Below are 19,292 nucleotides of genomic sequence, written 5' to 3'. Positions count from 1 at the left end.
ATATTGATGTATGTTAAAAAGTATACAGGATTAAGAAAGCGAAATCAGTTTTCCTAATTCAAGGTAAGTTTACTTGATTTAACATGCCAACATTTAAAAACAAACAAAATTGATATCATTACTAAAGAATACAAAGAAGCTATGAAAAAAATAAAATCTTGTTTTTCCTAATAATATTGATTATTGTGTGCTTATATTTTTGCAACTGAAAAATCAGGTATGTAAATTAATTCAAGAAAAAGGTCCTTTTATACCATTATAAAAGGTCCTTTTATACCATTATAAAAATTCTAGAAAACTTGCTTTAAGATAGACTAAGCTAAGCCATTATCTATGTTAACACCAGGTTTCTGAGAAATTAGAACTACAGGGTGTCCCAAAAAACATGGGAGTTCAGTGACGAATTCGATATCGTCTTTGTTATGAATTAGCATTGTAATACCTAATTTCAAAACCTATAATATTATTATGTCTGCTAGAGTTTATTTTATGAAAAGTGTAAAAGCTTGTAAAGATGTTTCTATAATGTCTCCGCAAGATGAACAGTGAAGACGGACAAGTTTACTCTGTTTGTATACAGTAATTTTCTTGTTTTAATAAGTACAACCGTATGCAGTCAAAACATAAACAAACAAAATGTGAACATAGCAGACGGAACTCTTACAGTTTACAGCTTTCTCAGTAGGTATCACTATACTAAAAAAAAAGAAGTATTTAAAAAAGACGATATCGAATTCGTCACTGAATTTCCATGTTCATTGGGACACCCTGTATAACAACCTAAAACAATGTATAAATTTTGTTTCATTGTAAGCTCTGTGAAATCATTAATAGGAGTAAAAGTGTATTTATTGTTAAAATGATAAAAAAACATTGTCAAAAACCAGTTTGCGTCATATCATGATATTTTGAAGTGTACTAGGATCAGTAGGATTATAATACAAGATGAGTTGGAACTTTAAAAATAGTCCTCTTCATATTAGTTGAGAAACATGACAAAGGCAGGAGCTGGAGGAGTGTCTAGGATGGGTCCAGAGGATAATAATCCTGTCTTGTTCAAGGATAGAACCTGGAGACTGTCACCCTTCTGATCCACAGCCACAAGGATATTGTTCCGTACAGCTATACTCCGAGGCCAGGTCCCTTCTAGTTCAAATACTTGATCCCTAGTATACTCCTTCCCTGTATACTTGTATACAACCACTACACCCTTCCCTCTACTGCTAGCGTACATGGTGTCCCCATCTTCAGATACTAATATCTCAGCACCATAGTTGATATCTAGACCAGCAAGCTCGAGCTCTTGTACTTTGGTTAGGTCACCTGATGTATAGTTCACAGAGTACACAAGCACAAGGTCTTTCTGTTCACAGAGTACGAATGCTGTGGGTTCCAAAGGATGAAGCACCATGTGTCGTGGCCCTGATCCAGAGGGTAGAAGTGTTTCACCTATGCGTTTCAATTGGTCACCATCAATAAGAAATTGATAGATGGTGTCACAGCCAAGATCTGTAACCCAGACCAGATCATCAACTTGAACGATGTGATGGGGATGTGACATACCCCTGCACCCTTCACCAAACTTTAGAACCTGTGATATTCTTCCAAGATGGCCATTTTCTAGTGAAACAACAGTAACTGAACCTCCAGCATAGTTGGCAGTGATAGCTATGTCATGTTCAGTATCAACAAGAACATGAGCAGGTCCACCACTTTTTAGATTTAGTAACTCCTTCTTCATAAGCTGATTATCCTCCATCTCCCAGCGACTGATAGCCCCACCCTCCTGGCCTAGATAGCTTGACACTTCATGGATAGCATAGATGGATCCATTGGCCTCCTGCATCCAGGTCATATTCTCATCTACCAACCAGGATCCGTTACGGATAATTTCTCCATCCTCAAGTATGTATCTGGCTATCTCAGAGTTATACCCAGAGACAAGAATAGTTTCCGGGCTTAACCCTTCTACATTCTCTGAAATGAGAAGGACCAGAAGACAGGGAAGAGACAGGAATATCATGATTTTCAATGCCCTAAAACGAAAAATGTAATAATTTAAGGTTTTCATAATTGAAAAATTAAATATATAAAGAAGCAATGTCTGTTTGTTTGGATGTCCGATCATAACTCATGAACCCTTTAACCGATTGCCTCAAAGCCTCAAATTTGATTGGGGATGTTCGAAGCACATGGTTAAAAATTTTTCAGTTGAGTAGGTTGACTTTTACAACTACAAGCAAAGCTATGAACCAAGGTAGTATTAAATAAATTGGCAGTACTCAAAACCTTCATATAGCTATGCTCTGCTATTATCTTAATATCATATTGTCAAATGCAAAATTGCCTGAAGCAAATATAAGCCAACCGCAAGGTGCATAAGAAGTGAGGGTAACAAATCAAAAAGTATCCATATAAAGATATCATCTAAAAACATTAAACTCTCAGAGATTACATCGAAAGAAATGAGTTTTTGCCACAAACTCTAACGTTTTTTCCTTATACCTTTTAACACAATGTCGCAGACCTTTTATATTTTAAACTATGAATTCTGTTAGATTAAATAGTCTAAGTTTGAAATATCTAAAAGGTTTAGATCATCAGGTTGGAAAGATAGGGATTAGAAAATTTGAGTTTGCGGTAAAAACTCAATTTTTTAAATGAATTATGATGATTGAAGAAAAAATTGTGTAATATATTTTCTTTTTTAAGTTTTTATAATAATTAAGACCTGGTTGGTTTGAAGAGAAATCCTGAACTGAAGAGAGACAGAAACCTGCTGTACCAGTGATCTAGATTAAATATGAAACACCAGTTCATCCAGACAGCTTTCTTCAACATATTAACATTTATAATGATGGGCATCTTTTTATTTTTATTTTTTTTAAATTAGGGATTTTGCGTCCACGAAAATTATGGATTAAGAACGGGACAATTAATATTATGCACAATAGCGGAGTTGTGTTCCTTAAGAGTTTATTTGGTTTGTTTTACATTAGCATTTGCTATATCACATGTGGATATGATGAAAACTTGAACAAAAGACAAATTTTAAATTACATTTTTTAAAATGTAATCTTGATTTTAATTTCTGAGAACCTCTCATGTGCTTAGAATAATGATTGCAAACTAAAAACAGAAGATACAATTGCCAGACATACCAGCACTTCTGATATACATATTCAGATCCAGATTTTCTACTTCTAGTTTTATTCCAATGGAAAAAATTAACATGTGCAGACTTAATACTAACACGAATATGACACTCCAGACTTCCTTACTCCCAACTCATCCTTCCTATTCCCAACTCATCCTTCCTTTTCCCAACTCATCCTACATTTTTCCCAACTCATCCTTTCTTTTCCCAACTCATCCTATCTTACTTCCAACTCATCCTATCTTACTTTCAACTGATCCTATCTTACTCCCAACTCATCCTATCTTACTTCCAACTCATCCTACCTTACTCCCAACGCATCCTATATTACTCCCAACTCATCCTATCTTTTACTCTCAAATAATCCTTTCTTACTCCCAACTCATCCTATATTACTTCCAACTCATCCTATCTTACTCCCAACTCATCCTATCTTACTCCTAACTCATCCAATATTACTCCCAACTCATCCTTTCTTACTCCCAACTCATCCTATCTTACTCTTAACTCATCCTATATTACTCCCAACTCATCCTTACTAACTCCTAACTCTTACTTCTTTATTCCTAACTCAGCCTTCCTTGTTCCCAACCCATTCTTACTTTCTCCCAACTAGTACTTCTTTATTTCCAACTTCTAAATTGTACTTTTTTATTCCCAACTCCTAACGTCCTTACTCCAACTTATCCTGCCGGCCTTATTTTCAACTGATCCTTACTCACTCTCAACCTATCGTACCTTACTCAATATAACTCATCCTATACCTTAGTCTAAAACTCATACTTCTTTACTTTTATTTCTTATTTCTCATGTTGAAACCCTGTACGCCCCCTCCCCCTCCTGGAGTTGGCAGGGATTATACTACTTGAGACAGATGAGAGGGAGAAGAGAAAAGATGAAATATTGACAAATCTTGAAAATCATTGATTCAAGGATAATATTTACTTTCCACGAATATATATATCTATATTCTATATATTAGGTTTGTCAACACCCTTTATTCCGAATGCCATATACTTTGGAGAAAAAAACTCAGCGGGAGCGGTTGAACGAGCGATTGAGATCTAGCCTAGACTCTACGAAGTTCAGAATAAGAAATTAAGAAGAAATTTACAATTTGTTCAACCGCTAAATCGCACTTTTTCAACAAATGAAATATAATTTTTCATGAATAACGTTTTCATATTTTTTAGCAACTTTTTTGCTTTAACCGCTGGTTTTCAGATTTTTCAGCAACTTTTTTTGCTTTCAACCGCTGTTTTAAAGATTTTTTCAGCAACTTTTTGCTTTCAACTGTTTACAGATTTTTCAGAACTTTTTTACTTTCAACCGCTGGTTTAAAGATTTTTCAGCAACTTTTTGCTTACAACCATTTTCAGATATTTCAGCAACTTTTTGCTTTCAACCGCTGGTTTAAAGATTTTTCAGCAACTTTTTAACTTTCAACCGCTGATTTTAAGATTTTTCAGCAACTTTTTTGCTTTCAACCGCTGGTTTAAAGATTTTTCAGAACTTTTTAACTTTCAACCGCTTTTTTCAGATTTTTTAGTGCTTTCAACCGCTGATTTTCAGATTTTTTCAGAAAACTTTTGTTTAAAAATTTTTCAACAACTTTTTTCTTTCAACCGCTGGGTTTACGATTTTCGACAACTTTTGAATTTCAACCAGAGAAATAATTTTTCATGTAAATGTTTTTTGCTCTTTGTCTTTAAGATATTAAATATTTTTTTGCTTTCAACCACTGGTTTAAAGATACTTCAGTAATTTTATTGCGTTTAACCCAGCGGTTGAAAGCAAAAAAGTTGTTAAAAAATCTTTAAACCAGTTGTTAAAAGAAAACCTTTTTTATGAAAAACTATTTTCTGGTGGTTAAAGCAACCCAGCGGTTGAAAGCAAAAAAGTTGCTGAAAAATCTTAAAACCAGTGGTTGAAAAAAAGGCGCTGAAAAATCTTAGTACCATTTTTTTAAAGGAAACGTTTTTTATTAATAACTGTTTTCCAGCGTATAAAAGCATTCCAGAGGTTTAAAGAAAAAAGTTGCCGAAAAATTGTATAACCAGTGGTGGAAAGAAAATGTCTTTCACGAAAAATTATTTTCCTTGGTGGTTAAAAGCAACCCATTCCAAGTAGTTAAAAGGAAAAAAGTTGCTGAAAAATCTTTAACCCAGCGGTTGAAAGCAAAAAATTATGTTTAACTACTAAAAAAGTTTTAAAAAGTGAATAAAAATATGAATGAAAAAAGCAGGAATTTATTGATTGAACAAATTTTAAATTTGAGAAAAAAAGGCGCATTTCTTATTCTGAACTGCGTAGAGTCTAGGCTAGATCTCAACCGCTGGNTTTAGGGAATTCGCTAAGTAGTGAAACAGAACAAATTAGTCTTAATCTAAGATAGAAAAACGTCGATATCTCCCTCTTTTCTACTCAGATAAACGCTAAAAGAATATAGGTGTGAATCAGGCACATAACTTGAAATTACGCCGACAGTCCCTTTAAGGGAACTTTGGTCAGCCCATACTTACATGGTTGAAGTAGTAGTAGTAAACCTTATTCCCATGCTCGGCATACTGGCTAGCGAAGAAGTTGCATGGACAAACAAAAAAGAAGTCTCCAACTAGATCTCCAATCATTTTCTGATTCAAGAATCCATCATTCACCTGCTCCCAGTCAGTGTACTACAAAATAAACAAACAATTGGTTTGAAAATGTCAAAAGCTGGTAAAAAATGGTTTAAGACTAGGTGAAACACTGGATAAATATTAGAGGAAAACTGGTTAAACCTAGATGAAAACTAAATGAAAACTGATTAAAAACTGAATAAAAACAGGCTAAAAACCAGTTGAAAAACTGGTAAAAAACTAGTGGAAAACTAGATCTTAATTAGATGAAATCTTTTTAAAAACTGGACGAAAACCAGATGAAAATTAGGTTAAATATAGTTGAAAACTAGCTAAAAAATAAGCTGAAAACAAGTTGAAAACTAGTTGAAAACTATTGGAAAACTAGTGGAAAACTAGCGGAAAACTAGTGGAAAACTAGGGGAAAACTAGTGGAAAAACTAGTTGAAAACTAGTGAAAAACTAGTTAAAAACTATTAAAAAACTAGTGGAAAACTAGTGGAAAACTAGTGGAAAACTAGTGTAAAACTAGTGAAAAACTAGTGGACAACTCGCGGAAAGCTAGATGAAAACTAGTTGAAAACTACATGAAAACTAGTGGAAAACTATTGGAAAACTAGTGGAAAACTAGAGGGAAACTAGTAAAAAACTAGTGTAAAACTAGGGTAAAACTAGTGTAAAACTAGTGGACAACTCGCGGAAAGCTAGATGAAAACTAGTTGAAAACTACATGAAAACTAGTGGAAAACTAGTGGAAAACTAGTGGAATACTAAATGAAAACTAGTTGAAAAACATCCGGAATTTTAACCTGGTATTTTATGGCCTCCATCTCTATGGTTGAGACAGGCCATTGTTTAAGAAATATTTCTTCCACCACCTTGACAAAATTTTCCCGGGTCAGGAAACTGGGGTTATCTTTCTTGAAGTAATTCAGGAAATCATACAGGATAAAAAATGTTCCTAAATGTTTTATATATTAGGATAGCCTGCACAAAACATACATACATACATTACACCTTTTATATATTAGGATAGCCTGCACAAAACATACAAACATACATTGTACCTTTTTATATATTAGGATAGCCTGCACAAAACATACATACATACATTACACCTTTTATATATTAGGATAGCCTGCACAAAACATACATACATACATTACACCTTTTATATATTATATAGGATAGCCTGCACAAAACGATTACAAATATTAATTCATCTGATTTCTAAAATAAACAAAAAAATATATCTTTTCATAAAAACAAGTTCTTTTCAATGTTTCTGACGGCTTTTGGGGAGCTTAAAACAGAATAAGAAAAAGGGGTTGATTGATTGAGAAAAAAGTACATGGTAATAAAAAAAAATTTGTTAATGACTTAAATATCCAAATTAAACTAATTTATGCTTTATTTTCCCATGAAATTGTAGAAATACGTATTCACTTTATTTTAAAAATGTACTTTAAAAGAGTTTGTTCTGAAACGTACCTTCATCCTGATTAGTTCCAATAATAATGTCAATTTTACTAAAATCTCCATCTAGCAACATCTCCCAAGGATGCCTGAAAGAAAAATCCTAAAAGCTCCTGTTTTTCAACATTTAACAGCCGATGTCTGACAGAAAATCCTAAAAACTCCTGTTTTTCGGCATTTAACAGCCGATGTCTGACAGAAAATCCTAAAAACTCCTGTTTTTCAGCATTTAACAGCCGATGTCTGACAGAAAATCCTAAAAACTCCTGTTTTTCAGCACTTAACAGCCGATATCTCACAGAAAAATTTGAAGATAATGACTGAGCCCATGTAACCGGCAACGATGCGACATTTAAAAATGTTAAAAATATCAAAAATTGATTAAACTAATTATTGATGGCGCTTTATCTCGATTAACCATTGTGACAACTTTAGAATTTGAGAGATAAGTGCTTCACCTTTATTTTAGTTATTCCTGCAGGCTACGACTACGATCACAACCCACAGAATATCAAAGTGGAAATTCAATTAATCTTAAGATCTGCACAAGACGAAGATCAATGTTTGATCCCAAGATCAAGTTATGATCTCAGAGCTGGAACTCTCTACAGTATTGTGGATATAGAGATCAATGCGTGATCTCGATTTTTTGTTAATCAGCAGATTAATTTAATCTTCACTTGATATCCCATATGGTAATCTTAACCTGAAATAATGAGTAAAATCATTGATCCTCTAATCAAAAGTGTCCACACTGGATATTGAGATCAAAGGATCGGGATAAAGGGTTCCCATCTCAGATTATCTTTTACCTGGGCAGGAATTCTCCATCTACTGTGGGGGATGAGGGGAAACCAAGTATTCCCCAGTATGAGTTCCACTGAGCTTTACTAATATTACTGGCTGGAAGGTCTAGCATACACTGCATCCGCTCCTTGTAGCTTCCATCCTGAAGCTTGTACAACATATTAACAAACATCTCCGTCAATTTTGAAGTAACAAAGAAAGCAGACCACATTTTCAAAAGCTCATAAGACGTTTACTCTCTATTTTGATATCGGAATTAATAGATGATTCTCAAGTCGTCTATTAATTTCCATGTTTATTAAACAACTTCACCATCCAACCAACTGACCTGACACCCACAATCCTGAATCAATGCTTCAGAAATTTCCAATGATTTCTGAGGACTAATGTTACTCCATGGAGCGTTAATAGCTCCAGACTGTAGAACAGCTCGCCTGGCAGTTAAAACGGAATTAAAGTTGACTTGTGTTTTTTTTCATTTTGATTGAACATTTTGCTGAAAATATTATTCACACCTACACTGAGAACCAGAAAACTGTGATATAGGAAGACGACATCAAATGTATTTGATATTGTTACAAAATGATTGATTAGTAATCATCATTTTTTGAGTCTGTTGCAAAACTGCTGCGTCTCATGTTTATTGAACTATTTGAAATCAGAGCTTAAGTCTAAAGTTATATTCCCATTCCACAGTTTCCTGGTTTTATTGTAGGCAAATTTTATAGAGTAACAGAACAGATACAAATTATATATTTCTTAGCTTTAAACTTCTTAACGTTACTTATAGATATAAAAGTTAATAAAGACGACTTTCCCAGTTCACTCCACTGTTTACTGGTGTGGTGTTGTGGGTTGTTTGTATTGACTCCAAAGATTGAAAATATTTCAAATTTCAAGCAAAATATAAAATTGGCCTGGGCCTGAGGAAAATTTTTTTTCATACCCACAAGGAAATCAATCTGATTGAAGCATATATTTTTAATTAATTATCATACAGGGGTAGGCGATTATACCAACACAATGAAGATTGATTTCAATTTTATTTATTTCAATCTGTCAAACAGCATGGATACACACAAAAATAAAAGTCAAGAGCAGCTGCCAATTAAAAAAGTTTCCCTTTGATTTCTTGTTTAAACATGTAATTCGAAAAAAAGCTTTATTGTTAACAATGACAACTTAAATAAAACAGTCATATTCACTGTATTGATATAATCGCCTACCATTGTATAATAGCTCCAAATATCTTATTGTATTTTGCATTACTTTGGTATATGACGACTAACTGGAGAAATAAGATGAGTTGACACACAACCAGCCCCTGAAATTAAAATAGATAAGTTGACACACAACCAGCTCCTGAAATTAAAATAAATGAGTTAACACACAACCAGCTACTGAAATAAAAATAGATGAGTTGACACACAACCAGCCCCTGAAATTAAAATAGATGAGTTAACATACAACCAGCCCCTGAAATTAAAATAGATGAGTTGACACACAACCAGCTCCTGAAATTAAAATAGATGAGTTAACACACAACCAGCCCCTGAAATTAAAATAGATGAGTTGACACACAACCAGCCCCTGAAATTAAAATAGATGAGTTGACACACAACCAGCCCCTGAAATTAAAATAGATGAGTTGACACACAACCAGCTCCGGAAATTAAAATAGATGAATTGACACACAACCAGTTCCTGAAATTAAAATAGATGAGTTGACACACAACCATCCCCTGAAATTAAAACAGATGAGTTGACACACAACCAGTTCCTTAAATTAAAATAGATGAATTGACACACAACCAGTTCCTGAAATTAAAATAGATGAGTTGACAGACAACCAGCTCCTGAAATTAAGATAGATGAGTTGACACACAACCAGCCCCTGAAATTAAAATAGATGAGTTGACACACAACCAGTCCCTGAAATTAAAATAGATGAGTTGACACACAACCAGCTCCTGAAATTAAAATAGATGAGTTGACACACAACCAGTCCCTGAAATTAAAATAGATGAGTTGACACACAACCAGCCCCTGAAATTAAAATAGATGAGTTAACACACAACCAGCTCCTGAAATTAAAATAGATGAATTGACACACAACCAGCTCCTGAAATTAAAATAGATGAATTGACACACAACCAGCCCCTGAAATTAAAATTCACTTAAAAAAGAACTGGCTCTCATGGCTAGTTGGACTAACAAATATTGTTTTTCTTTTCACATAAATGTTTAATCAGAATAAAATTTTTCTACTTTTTTTGAAATACCAATACAGCAAAGAATACTTGGAAAGAACTGCAGTACTAGTAGACGTAGACCTAATTGTGACCTCCATTATTAACTGGCATGGTCGATTTAAAACAGTACTCATAGAAATGTGATTTCTGTAGGTGATTTGCGCATTTTACTGAAGAAACAATTTAGGAATTTTCTGAATTAAAGTTAGAAGAACAACGATATCTTTCACACTATTGATCAGGTGTAGGTTTCCAGGGTACCGTCAGTCATGCCCATTTTGAAATGAATCCGTTTTGGAATACGTTTTATTTTAATCTTTTTAAAACGTTTTTTTTTTACTTTTTAATTAATGAGGGGAGGGGAAAGTTGATAAAACGTCTGCTTCTGCTATTCCCCTTATAATATAACCATTCATCATTTGCGCAGCATTTGTAAGCAATGATTTTTATAAAGTAAATATTTGCAAACACCAGTAATTATTTTAAATGTTTTCTCAACAAACTGTGCTTGCTACATTTAACAAATAAACACAACGTACAAACTCATTCTTTACAGTTAAAATAATAAATTTGATGGCCTCGGTGTTTCATCAAAAGTACTGTAAAACATTTTTTTGTGTGTGTCCGTCAGTTTTAACAATTATTGGGTATCCTGTGTCACAATTTAACTTTTTCTAAACTCACCAGGACAATTCACCACTTTTACCATCTTCGTGGTTGAAAATATAAATAAAATTCTTTTTTATCTTCAATGTAATTTTATTAACATTATTTGTATCAAAAAATTAAAACTAGGCCATTTCTTAGTTCTCTTCCAAGTTTATTTAAAAAAGATAATTTCAGATTATAGAGATGGAAGATTTGCTCATGTAGACGTTGTATCTGGACCCTCCAATTCAGATTATAGAGATGGAAGATTTGCTCATGTAGACGTTGTATCCGGCCCCTCCAATTCAGATTATAGAGATGAAAGATTTGCTCATGTAGACGTTGTATCTGGACCCTCCAATTCAGATTATAGAGATGGAAGATTTGCTCATGTAGACGTTGTATCTGGACCCTCCAATTCAGATTATAGGGATGGAAGATTTGCTCATGTAGACGTTGTATCCGGCCCCTCCAATTCCTACATTTTATTGTTTTGACTCCCATTTTGTATCTTATATTGTGGTTATTAAAAAGTTATATTTGTTAGAAACGAGCAGATTTTAACAGCAGAATATTAAAGGAAATTAACAAGAACTACAATTTATCTTACTTGTCTTCTCAAATAAAGGTTTAAAGGTACGGTTGTACCGTTGTACCGTTGTACCGTTGTACCGTTGTACCGGTTGAACAGTTGTACCATTGTACCGTTGCACCGTTGTACCGTTGTACCGGTTGAACAGTTGTACCATTGTACCGTTGTACCGTTGTACCGTTGTACGTGAATCCCCCACTACCTGCAGATTCCCCGAACAGTGTTATCTCGTTTCCATCTCCTCGAAAACTTTTTATGTTTGCCTGAAGAAGAAAATATCCTTACAGGGACTGTGAGCGTAATTTCGAGTGACCCTTCATGCATAGTTTGAAGATTGATTCCAGCTGCCTAAGGGCTTCTTAGGCCTGAGAATAATAGAGTGCAGGAATTCTTCTGATATACTGGAATGAGGCCCGGGTGCCATACTGATAGGAAACATCACACTCATTGCTCCCAATCATGTGTAAGCCCGGATTAGATATCTCCAGGTACCTATAGCTGGCAACCATAGACTCTCCCTGCTTGTCCATCTTTCCTCTCTTCATCATCATTCACTTAGATCAATCCACTTAAAGCATCTTTCTTGTAAATATAAAGAACGCACCCTTTACGAGATTTGTTGACAGCCGCCCCTCTGTCCTCCTACATCCGTCAGGTGGTCATAACTACTTAACCAGATGTCCGCTTCAGATGTTTTTGAAACCACAGGTTTGTGTGGAGTACGTGAATCGAACCCGTGAACACCAGTCTGGACACCAATCCAGTTACTGGCTGTGGATAAGTGTGCTTAACTTCAGTGATCTAACGAGAACTGGTGTCGCACCCCACAAAAATGATAATGATAATTATAATAATACTAATAATAACTTTAACAATAAGAATGATAATTATAATAATAATAATAATAATAATAACAATAATAAAAGTAATAATAATTGGAATAATTAAAATAATGATAACACTAATAATGATAATACTAACCACCATATATCCATGTGAGTACTGGAGAAAGTTTATCTGATTCTAGAATACTGGCAGGAACCCAGATATTCAAATATAAACAATCCTAAGAAAAAAATAAACATTTTTTTTGTGTGCATTGTGTATTTTGCCATTTTTGGTTTTTTAAAATTTTTTAATTATATGTTAAATTTCCTGATTTTTAAGAAATAATTTTTTAAGCTAAACCAATGAAAGCCCAACATTTTCTGTTGCAAAATAGGGCACAGTAACGACACGGTAGAATAGTAGAAGATAGGGCATTAGGAATTAATCCGAATAGTGTGTACTCTCTGTACACTTTTATATGACGTCACTGGCTGCAGTATTGGTTTTAAATTCAAACAATCAACATTAAAACTTCAGTTACTAAATAAATTAATCATTGTAGTTGCTAAATATGGTGGGAAAATAACGACACGGTTATAAACTTCTAAATTTGTTTTACCCGGTTATAGGATAGGATGCTCTCCTGTTAAAATAAAGCTATATATTTGTGATTTTGTTATGCATCTCATTTGTATGAAAAATACCGCATATTGTAAAACAAAATTTGTGAGATGTCATTAAGTATAGTTTTGTAATTATAGTCTAAAGCAGAATTTTAGGCCAGTAATGTGAGCTAGGCCCGAAAAAACCTTGTTTTTAAGTTGCCAAATTATTTTAAATTATTTTAGTGCATCTAAAAAGATAATAAAGTTATGCATTTCTAATGGCAAATTACGTAAAAAAACGCAAGTATTTGGTGATGGAAATGCTTAAAAACTCCTAAAATATTTATTAGAAAACTTATAGAAAAGACGACATTCTATGGCTTCTTATTGAGCCCAATTGAGGCGCCTGGTTTTGCGTATAAATTCCAATGCCTAATTATTATATTACAAAGCTCTTTGGGGCGCAGTAACACAAATAAAAAGTATACAGTGAAGAAGTAATCTCTTTTTCTAATGAACCCCTTCACCCCCATCAGTAGAACCAGGGGAATACTCTTAGCTTGGTTTAAAAGTTTACAGTTGAGTTGACTTGTATATATGGAAAACCTGGCCAGGCAAACCTGGGTTTCCCAGCTAGAAATTGAATAGGGTCATTTGTAGTGATAGTAAACATATAAAGGGAGCGGGAAGAAGGGAGCGGGAAGAATGTTAAAGGTACAAACATATTTTTGTTCAAAACTTTAAATCGAGTAGTTTTTGTATTCATCAAAAGTAAAAGAAAGGGGTTTGCTAGTTTTTACCCCCCCCCCTCCCCCTCTATTTGGCCTCCTCGAGCCTCCCCCTTCCCGGAGAATTTAACAGTTTTGAACATAAAAATTATGAACTTATTAACAGTCGTTTGTAATTGAGGATGGAAGACAGGGTTTGCGCCTTTAGGAATAATCACAAAAAAATCTACAACTGATAAGATGGCGTCGGGAAGCATTCTGAATTCCTGGCTTTATATAATGATACGCCAAACATATTCCCCTGAGGTTGAAACTTATTATAAATTATAAAATTTAGTTAACGGAAACAGGGTTTTGAAAAATAAGTTGGATTGTTCTTAACAAAAATTGTTGCCACCACTCATGCCATATTTGTATACTCGAAATCAAGTTTATTTTATTCACCGAAACTATAAGTTTCCACCTCCCCCGGTTCTAGTGTCCCTTGACTGACGCCAGATGATCTCATTAACTGGGATTGGTTCTTCACAAACCTTTGGTCAAAATAGAACCATTTATTCAGTTTAGGACATTGTACATTCTTTAATTAGAACCAGGAGCGTAAACAGAGGGGGAGGGGGGTGCTTTGAAGGCTGAGCCCCTTCTCACTGAAAAAAAAGGCCTTTTCCTAGGAGGGATTCATAGACCCACACTGGACAGTCAATTGAATATTAGCTGTTTAATTAGAACCTCAGGGATGTACTCTATATCTTGTATAGTACATGGTTTCATTAGAACCCCAGGGATGTACTCTATATTCTGTATAGTACATTGTTTAATTAGAACCCCAAGGATGTACTCTATATTCTGTATAGTACATTGTTTAATTAGAACCCCGGGGAAGTACTCTATATTCTGTATAGTACATTGTTTAATTAGAACCCCGGGGATGTACTCTATATTCTGAATAGTACATTGTTTAATTAGAACCCCGGGGATGTACTCTATATTCTGTATAGTACATTGTTTAATTAGAACCTCAGGGATGTACTCTATATCTTGTATAGTACATTTTTTAATTAGAACCTTAGGGATGTACTCCTTATTCTGTATAGTATATTGTTTAATTAGAACCCCAGGGATGTACTCTATATCTTGTATAGTAATTGTTTAATTAGAACCTCAGGGATGTACTCTATATCTTGTATAGTACATTGTTTAATAAGAATCCCAGGGATGTACTCTATATTCTGTATAGTACATTGTTTAATTAGAATCCCAGGGATGTACTCTTTGTTCTGTATTGTAAATTACATTTAATAAAAAAGTACCTCTGAAATTAAAGTATTTGGATTCCACATCTCCTCTCCCTATATACAAAAATGTCAAAGGTTTTTTTTCTTCACATTTTCATAATTTTATTATGTTTCATACTGTTCATATGTTTTATAATTTTAATTTAGGTTTGTTCGGTATTTTCTTATCTTACTGGGTTGAATTTTTCAAGCTAGATTTTTATATCCTTTTGAATTTTTGTTCTTGGGTTCATTCACAGAAATCAAATATTTTTATTTTGGTAAATGAGATTGATCTATTTCCCTTGAAACCAGGAAAATGTTTGGTCTATTTCACCTGGAAACCAGGAAAATGTTTGGTCTATTTCACCAGAAACCAGGAAAATGTTTGGTCTATTTTACCTGGAAACCAGAATTATGTTTGATTCATTTCACCTGGAAACCAGGAAAATGTTTGAGCTATTTCATCTGGAAACCAGGAAAATGTTTGATCTATTTCACCTGGAAACCAGGAAAATATTCATTTTTCTCCTGTACGCATGTATTAGGAGGCGTTGTTGCGTCAAAAACTCCTTTCCAAGAACTGGAGGGCCGGGGCTTCTTAAACCTGAGTATAAACATTTTAAACAACAAATTTTAACAACAAATTTTAAAAAGATTTTTTCTTTTTTTTATCAAGAGATACTTCTTTCAAATATTTTACACACAACGAGCATTTGAATATCCGAGGAAATAATTTTTTTCTGCTCTTTAAAATCTATTTTTGGTCGAAAGAAATTTCCAAATTTAAAAAACACATCTGCTAAAACTTCGGATTTGCTTAGTTTTTTTTTTAACTTGAAGTTTATGCTCCATCCTGTATTTGATAATACAGACTAAACAGAAGATTGTTTTCCATAGATAATAGAGAGTACACAGAAGATTCCTTTCCATAGATAATACAGACTAAACAGAAGATTATTTCAATGGATAAAAGAGATTAAACAAAAGATTGTTATCCATAGTTAATATAGACTACACAGAAGATTCCTTTCCATAGATAATATAGACCAAACAGAAGATACTTTTTCTAAACAGCAGAGAATAAACAGAAAACAGTTTTTAATAAATAATAAAGACTAAGCAGGAAATAGTTTTTCAAGATAATAGAGACTAAACAGAAGATAGTTTCCATAGATTATAGAGACGAAACAAAAGATTGTTTTCTATATCAGTATATGTCTATAGAAATTTTCACAATTTAATTTAAATGAAAAAAATTACTTTGTCGAAAAGTAATTTGTATATTTTTTAGTGCAAACATGTTTCTTTGTTCCTACACAATACACAATATAAAAGCCTACTACAAATTTTTCTTTATACAGACAAAAAAACTTATTATCTGTTTCACTTTATTTGAAAAATATTACTTTGTCCAAAGACAATATCAGTTTTTACTTTCCAAAAAATAAAACTTTGTCCATGAGACACCAGAGACAATATTATTTTTCACTTGATGTTAAAAATTATTTCTTTGTCTAAAGACAATATCACTTTCATGTAAAAAAGATACAATTTATTCCAGAGAAAAAATTAGTATTCACCTTTCAAACGAAAATGTTTACAAACAATGTCAAAGTTAATTTACTTAAAAATGAAACTTTGTCAAAAGCCTAAGTTAAAATGAAGTTTATGTGGACTTAAAGTACTTAATGAACTTTACTGAAAAACTACTACTTTGTTTAGAAAATATGTAAGTTTTGTTGACTTCAGTTTTTACAAATGTTCACCTAAGTTTCCCAAGAGGTGGTTGTGCATACGGTATACCATAGAAAACATACAGTTTCTTTCCTTATAAAAAGAAAACAAATAGAAGTAATATTTGTCATGTGCATACAGTTACAGTCTAAATATTTGGTTATGAAACAATAATCAAACAATAGCTGTAGTTCTTATATTTCCAAAAATGTTTTGCGTTCATAATTACCGGGAATATGAACGATTTTGATCAGAATAAGAGATTTTCATGGTTTTATAATAAATTTAAATTTAAACAAACTGTTTAATATCTCTGGAATTTTTAAACATAGAATTATGACAGACCACATTTTGGTAATGGCAGGACTAGTTTTGTTTACCAAACAACAGTTTTAATCACCTGAAACTAGTTTAGTTTACCAAACAACAGTTTTAATTACCTGAAACTAGTTTTGTTTACCGAACAACAGTTTTAATCACCTGAAACTAGTTTTGTTTAACAAACAACAGTTTTAATTACCTGAAACTAGTTTTGTTTACCAAGCAACAGTTTTAATTACCTGAAACTAGTTTAGTTTACCAAACAACAGTTTTAATTACCTGAAACTAGTTTTGTTTACCAAACAACAGTTTTAAACACCTGAAACTAGTTTTGTTTACCAAACAACAGTTTTAATCACCTGAAACTAGTTAGTTTAACTGAAACTAGTTTTGTTTACCTGAAACTAGTTTTGTGTACCTGAAACTAGTTTTATGTGACTACAACCAGTTTTAATCACCTGAAACTAGTTTTGTTTACCTAAAACCAGTTTTGTTTTCCTAAAACTAGTCTTACTCACCTTAAACTAGTTACATTTGACTAAAACCAGTTTTAACCACCTGAAACTAGTTATATCTGACTTAAACCAGTTTTACTCACCTTAAACTAGTTTTGTTTACCTAAAACTAGTTTTGTTTACCTAAAACTAGGTTTATTTACCTAAAACCAGTTTTGTTTACCTAAAACCAGTTTTGAAAACCCTCGGACATTTCCCTGGTCCGTCTGAACGACCAGGGTATCTATAATACTAGATTCTGCTCTAGGGTTAAACAACAAACAAACAAACAGAGGAACACGAAACAGAAACATCTGAAAGTTTAAATATTTAATCAAGTTGGACAAATTAGACATTATGGTTACTTGAAATCGGTGATTCAAGTTTTGAACCGGCAGATTAGTAGAGGAAGGATTAGTAGAAAAGGGATTAATAGAGAAAGGATTAGTAGAGAAAGGATTAGTAGAGGAAGGATTAGTAGAGAAAGGAATATAGAAAGGATTTATAGAGAACGGATAAATAGAAAAAGGATTAGTAGAGAAATGATCAGTGAGAAAGGATAAGTAGAGAAAGGATTAGTAGAGAAAGGATTAGTAGAGAAAGGGTTAGTAGAGAAAGGATTAATAGAGAAAGGATCTTTTTCATAGTTACCTTAACATCCCGAACCCCTGTGCCATATGCATGGTATACAGTTATGAATGAGGCTTATTCTTTGCTGTGGTTCTTAACCCAATATACATTACTAATTTATCTAGGTTCTTAACCCAATATACATTACTAATTTATCTAGGTTCTTAACCCAATATACATTACTAATTTATCTAGGTTCTTAACCCAATATACATTACTAATTTATCTAGGTTCTTAACCCTATAACCCCCCCCATATACTAAGGTAGTTTTTCTTATGAGCATGGCCTTGAAATGAGTAGTACTTTGGACATCACAATTATCCTATCTCATCTCATAGGGGTGGGCGGGGGAACACCTCCCCCCCTATTTTTCTAGTCCAATTGGGATTGGGCAAATGATAAAATTTCACGGATGTGAGAAAATGACTGATTTCAAGCATACAAGCACATTTAATAGAACCTAATCTAAGAGTTTCGAGCTAAAGAATAATAATTCCCATATTTAATTTTTTCAATTTTTTTTTTACTGTCAACAATAGTTCCATAGCTATAGAGTATAGGGGCACTCCTTTCTCTCGTAAGACACAGTGATCTTGTCAGACTCTAAGAAATGTTAAATTTTCATATGACCAAATTTGTTTACATTTATTCAATTCAATTTATTTACATTATTCGTCAAATTTATTATATTTATCAACATTTGAACAATCGAACTTCTAAGTTGTATGGCTCCTGTGCTCCAACAAATTTTGTTAGATGAAAATTTAACATTTCTAAGAGTACAGGGTATATTTGTCGCATAAAATGGGCTGTGTCTACTCTACACTGGATAGCCTGACTGGACAGTGCGAGTGTACAGTATGTGTTGTGCCGGCACGGACTGGAGTGTTGAGGTGGAGGGCAATATATCCTGAAGCTACCTGATACGGACTGGAGTGTTGAGGTGGAGGGCAATATATCCTGAAGCTACCTGATACGGACTGGAGTGTTGAGGTGGAGGGCAATATATCCTGAAGCTACCTGACACGGACTGGAGTGTTGAGGTGGAGGGCAATATATCCTGAAGCTACCTGATACGGACTGGAGTGTTGAGGTGGAGGGCAATATATCCTGAAGCTACCTGA

At 33.5% G+C, this 19,292-nt stretch overlaps 2 protein-coding genes across 2 annotated transcripts; both read right to left on the bottom strand.

Moving 5' to 3' along the window:
* Positions 1-831: 831 nt before the first annotated feature.
* LOC111716230 (6-phosphogluconolactonase) lies at positions 832-2,802 on the bottom strand. Its single transcript, XM_023491668.1, has 2 exons — positions 2,732-2,802; positions 832-2,036 (listed from the first exon to the last, which is right to left on the bottom strand). Exon 2 carries the CDS (start codon positions 2,021-2,023, stop codon positions 980-982), a length of 1,044 nt encoding a protein of 347 aa, XP_023347436.1. The 5' UTR covers positions 2,024-2,036; positions 2,732-2,802; the 3' UTR covers positions 832-979.
* Positions 2,803-5,664: 2,862 nt separating this feature from the next.
* Positions 5,665-17,851, bottom strand: LOC111716232 (acetylcholinesterase). The gene is made up of 12 exons (XM_023491670.1): positions 17,722-17,851; positions 16,755-16,815; positions 15,487-15,592; positions 15,022-15,060; positions 12,532-12,616; positions 11,753-11,830; positions 9,328-9,382; positions 8,387-8,492; positions 8,064-8,200; positions 7,267-7,340; positions 6,585-6,736; positions 5,665-5,832 (listed from the first exon to the last, which is right to left on the bottom strand). Exons 1-12 carry the CDS (start codon positions 17,849-17,851, stop codon positions 5,665-5,667), a joined length of 1,191 nt encoding a protein of 396 aa, XP_023347438.1.
* Between the last annotated feature and the right edge of the window lie 1,441 nt (positions 17,852-19,292).

The sequence above is a fragment of the Eurytemora carolleeae genome, unplaced genomic scaffold, assembly GCF_000591075.1.
Source record: "Eurytemora carolleeae unplaced genomic scaffold, Eaff_2.0 scaffold1995, whole genome shotgun sequence".
Taxonomy (NCBI): Eukaryota; Metazoa; Arthropoda; class Copepoda; order Calanoida; family Temoridae; genus Eurytemora; species Eurytemora carolleeae.
Note: the sequence above shows the minus strand (reverse complement) of the source record. Positions and strands in the feature narration are given on the sequence as shown.

Excerpts from the sequence above, each read along its gene's own strand:
- LOC111716230 (XM_023491668.1), bottom strand. The coding sequence starts at position 2,023 with ATGATATTCCTGTCTCTTCCCTGTCTTCTGGTCCTTCTCATTTCAGAG.
- LOC111716232 (XM_023491670.1), bottom strand. The coding sequence starts at position 17,851 with ATGTTTCTGTTTCGTGTTCCTCTGTTTGTTTGTTTGTTGTTTAACCCT. Across the intron at positions 11,831-12,531 it reads ACTCACATGGATATATGGTG|GATATTTTCTTCTTCAGGCA; the intron begins GTTAGTATTATC and ends AGTCCCTGTAAG. Across the intron at positions 9,383-11,752 it reads ACTGTTCGGGGAATCTGCAG|GGGCTGGTTGTGTGTCAACT; the intron begins GTAGTGGGGGAT and ends TTTTAATTTCAG.